The 4,730-nt window shown below is 44.3% G+C and overlaps 1 protein-coding gene across 1 annotated transcript in view; it reads left to right on the forward strand.

Moving 5' to 3' along the window:
• Positions 1-4,730, forward strand: part of LOC109951821 (protein dachsous-like) — a 22,048-nt gene that overhangs the window by 738 nt on the left and 16,580 nt on the right. The window contains 2 exon segments of the mRNA XM_020586522.1: positions 1-1,765; positions 2,953-4,722. The exon segment at positions 1-1,765 is cut by the window's left edge and continues 92 nt beyond it. Coding sequence (XP_020442178.1) covers positions 1-1,765; positions 2,953-4,722 — 3,535 coding nt within the window.

A 4,730-nucleotide genomic window follows, 5' to 3' on the forward strand; every position in this document is an offset into this window, starting at 1 on the left:
TGCAGTTGACGGGGGCAATCCACAAAGATCAGGAACTGCCAGTATACACGTGACTGTGCTGGATGCTAATGATAACGCGCCAGCGTTTGAGCAGGCTGTTTACAAAGCCAGTTTACCTGAAAACTCTGTCCTTGATACCGTTGTCGTTACTGTAAGCGCAACTGATGCAGACGAGGGAGTCAATGGGGAGGTGACATATGAATTTAGTCGCATCTCAGAACGAGCTAAAAAGCTCTTCTCACTAAACAGTAAAACTGGTGAGATAAAAGTCATAGGACCGCTTGATTTCGAGAGTAATTCTAAATATGAAATGCGCATCGATGCCAAAGATGGCTATGGACTTTCATCTGATTCTAAAGTAATGATTGATGTTACTGATGTTAATGACAACGCCCCGGTTATCTATATGAAATCGCTGTCTAACCCCGTACCTGAGAACGTGTCACCTGGTACAGAGGTGGGCATCATCAACGTGCAGGACAGAGACTCTGAGACTAACAGACAGGTCCGCTGCTCCATTCCACAAGGCGTCCCCTTTAAGTTGGTTCCTTCTATTAAAAACTATTATTCCCTGGTGACCACAGGACAACTGGACCGTGAACTGGTGTCTGATTACAACATTACAATCACTGCCACTGACGAGGGCTCTCCACCTCTGTCCTCCTCTAAAACTGTTCAGTTATCTGTAGCAGACATCAACGACAACCCACCTGTGTTTGAGGAACAGTCCTACAGCGCATATGTGAGTGAGAATAACAAACCTGGCTCCACTTTATGTTCCGTCACTGCTCGAGACCCCGACTGGAGACAAAACGGTACAGTGATTTATTCTGTGTTACCTGGTGAGGTGAACGGTGCCCCGGTGTCCTCCTATGTGTCTGTTAACGGAGACACGGGGGTGATCCACGCTGTGAGGTCGTTTGATTATGAACAGTTCAGGAGCTTTAAAGTCCACGTGATGGCCAGAGACAACGGTTCTCCTCCGCTCAGCAGCAACGTGAGCGTCAGTGTCTTCATATCGGATGTGAACGACAACTCTCCTCAGATCCTGTACCCCGCCCCGGAGGGCAAGTCCTTGATGACCGAGCTGGTCCCCAAAGCTGCGCACGGAGGCTCTCTGGTGTCCAAAGTGATCGCAGTGGATGCGGACTCCGGACAGAACGCCTGGCTGTCCTATCATATAGTGAAATCCACTGATCCGGGCCTTTTCACTATTGGTGTCCACAGTGGAGAGATCAGGACACAGCGGGACATTTCTGAGTCTGACAGCATGAAACAGAACCTGATTGTGGCGGTGAAAGATAACGGACAGCCCTCTCTCTCTGCCACCTGCTCCATGTACTTACTGATTTCTGATAACTTGGCTGAGGTGCCAGAGCTGAAGGACATTTCTTATGATGAGAAGAACTCCAAACTGACCTCCTACCTGATCATCGCGCTGGTGTGCGTGTCCACCTTTTTTCTGACCTTCATCATCATCACCCTGGGTGTGAGGTTCTGTCGCAGAAGGAAGCCCAGACTGTTGTTTGACGGAGCAGTCGCCATCCCCAGCGCTTATCTCCCTCCTAATTACGCAGATGTTGACGGCACAGGAACTTTACGCAGCACCTACAACTATGACGCATACCTGACAACAGGTTCTCGAACCAGTGACTTTAAGTTTGTGACGTCATACAGTGATAACACGCTGCCTGCTGACCAGACTCTGAGGAAAAGTCCAACTGACTTTGCTGAAGCTTTTGGGGAATCACAGGATTCGCTAGAGGTAGGCTCAACCTTAAGACAATATTATTTTGTGTATTTCCAATCAAAGCTGTTCAATGCACCTAATCACGGTTCTTTCCCCCCCTTCTGGCAAGGTTTTGTGTTATTTTTCTTCCACAAAATTATGTGTAAGTAGTTCGTAATCTTAGTATCTGCTTACATTGTCAGTAATGTTTAGGACTTTGTCGGATGGGCCAAATCTACTTTTATTTAAACAAATAAACAACAGATTTTAATAGTTAGATAATAGTTTTCTTGCATTTAATTTAAGCTTTTAGTACATCTTTATTAGCTGACCTTTCACCCTGTAACACAGGAAATAACCTCGTCATTCACCCGCATTTATACTCTTTAAAATCATTCTGTCTGGAAACGGACATTGATTGAACAGTGGGGAAAAACTTGTACACATTTTTGTATGTTGTAGAGTATGGTTGATTGTTTTGTACAGTTGCAGTTATAGTGAAGAGCTCTTCAGTCAGGTAATGTGTGGTACCTTTAGACGAGCATTTTACAATCTGTGCACACATTTACTTTAAATCAACAGAACCATCTGTTAGATCCAGCATTCAAAAAATGTTGCCTCTCTGCCCAGTAGGTTTCATGTGTTACTTTGCTAGACAAGATTTTATTTATTTTTACTGTAATTGTTTCTCTTTGCGGTGGTTTTTTAGACAATTACAATATGCCGTTTGGTTTCTTAAAAGTTCATGATAAACAACGTGTTTACACGAGATGCACACACTACCTAAAGTTATTCACTCCTAATTAATACCATCCTTATAAAGCCTCAAGACAAACACCTGAGTGCAAGCAAAGACATTAAGTCACCGCAAGTGACCTTTTTATTTCCATGTTTCTATTTTGTATTACATTGCATTACATCGGAGGGTGTTTACTTAGCTTTACCGAGTTGCATGTTCAGTACATGCATGATGTCTGTAGTTTGTAATCCTTAGCACGTGCATCTCTGTAGTTTGTAATCCTTAGCACGTGCTGCGAGTGTCGCTGTCTACCAGTGGAAAAGTGGAATAGGCTTTGGATGAAATAGCCCAGCGTCTCCACCCACACGTTCTCTGCTCATTGTTTGTCAGTGCTGTATTTGTCTTGAATCATTCACAGATGTACACAATCCTTGGTGTTTGTGAGGAATTCTGTTCATGTCCTTATTATTTTTGACTCGTTTTTCTTCTAATGATGGCATACATAGAATTCCCGAGGAACGTTGCCTGCGGTTTACTGTTTTTCCTTTTTGGGTTGCAAGTATCTTATGGCGATGTGAGCTATTCTTTCCCGGAGGAAATGAAACGCGGGTCAGTAATTGGAAATGTAGCAAAGGATCTTGGGCTTCCAGTGAGCAGACTTCCACCTCGGAGGGCTCGAGTTGTTCTTGAAGGAAACCGTAAATGTTATTGTGAGATTAACGTGGATAACGGAGAACTGTTTGTTGGAGAACGGATTGACCGGGAGGAGGTTTGTGGAGCGAAGATTTCGTGTATTTTAAAATGTGAATTGGTACTCGAGGATCCATTGGAATCGCACCGGATATCTTTGCAAATTCAGGATGTAAATGACAATCCACCAGTTTTTGTTAAAGATGTCGTTAAATTGGAAATACGTGAATCAGCTCCTAAAGGCTCTCGTTATAGAATTAATGCAGCACGAGATGCAGACATAGGCCAAAACGCTGTGCAGAACTATATTTTACAGAAAAACAGTTATTTTGCTCTAAATGTACTAACTAATTCGGTTGGCACAAAATATAGTGAGTTAGTTTTAGATAAAGAATTAGATCGTGAAGAACAGCGAGAAGTGAATTTAGTGTTAACAGCCGTCGACGGTGGTTCTCCTCAGAGATCAGGCACTGCAGCCATACAGGTCACTGTACTGGATGCCAATGATAACGCCCCAGTGTTCAGCCAGACTATCTATGAGGCTACACTACCTGAAAACTCTCCTGTAGACACAGTAGTAGTGACAGTGAGTGCTACTGATGCAGATGAAGGTGTGAATGGTAAAGTAACATATGAATTTAGTGGAATAAGTGACATCGCAAAACAAATGTTTTCATTAAATGAGAATACTGGGGAAATTACAGTAACAAATAATGTTGACTATGAAGAAGAATCAAAGTTCGAAATGCTAATTGAAGGGAAAGATGGTTATGGACTTTCCTCAGAAACAAAAGTAGTAATAGATATAACTGATGTCAATGACAACGCTCCAGTGATATATATTAATTCATTAGCAAACCCCGTACCTGAGAACGTGTCACCTGGTACAGAGGTGGGCATCATCAACGTGCAGGACAGAGACTCTGAGACTAACGGACAGGTCCGCTGCTCCATTCAACAAGGCGTCCCCTTTAAGTTGGTTCCTTCTATTAAAAACTATTATTCCCTGGTGACCACAGGACAACTGGACCGTGAACTGGTGTCTGATTACAACATTACAATCACTGCCACTGACGAGGGCTCTCCACCTCTGTCCTCCTCTAAAACTGTTCAGTTATCTGTAGCAGACATCAACGACAACCCACCTGTGTTTGAGGAACAGTCCTACAGCGCATATGTGAGTGAGAATAACAAACCTGGCTCCACTTTATGTTCCGTCACTGCTCGAGACCCCGACTGGAGACAAAACGGTACAGTGATTTATTCTGTGTTACCTGGTGAGGTGAACGGTGCCCCGGTGTCCTCCTATGTGTCTGTTAACGGAGACACGGGGGTGATCCACGCTGTGAGGTCGTTTGATTATGAACAGTTCAGGAGCTTTAAAGTCCACGTGATGGCCAGAGACAACGGTTCTCCTCCGCTCAGCAGCAACGTGAGCGTCAGTGTCTTCATATCGGATGTGAACGACAACTCTCCTCAGATCCTGTACCCCGCCCCGGAGGGCAAGTCCTTGATGACCGAGCTGGTCCCCAAAGCTGCACACGGAGGCTCTCTGGTGTCCAAAGTGATCGC

This window comes from Monopterus albus, unplaced genomic scaffold (assembly GCF_001952655.1).
Source record: "Monopterus albus unplaced genomic scaffold, M_albus_1.0 scaffold411.1, whole genome shotgun sequence".
Taxonomy (NCBI): Eukaryota; Metazoa; Chordata; class Actinopteri; order Synbranchiformes; family Synbranchidae; genus Monopterus; species Monopterus albus.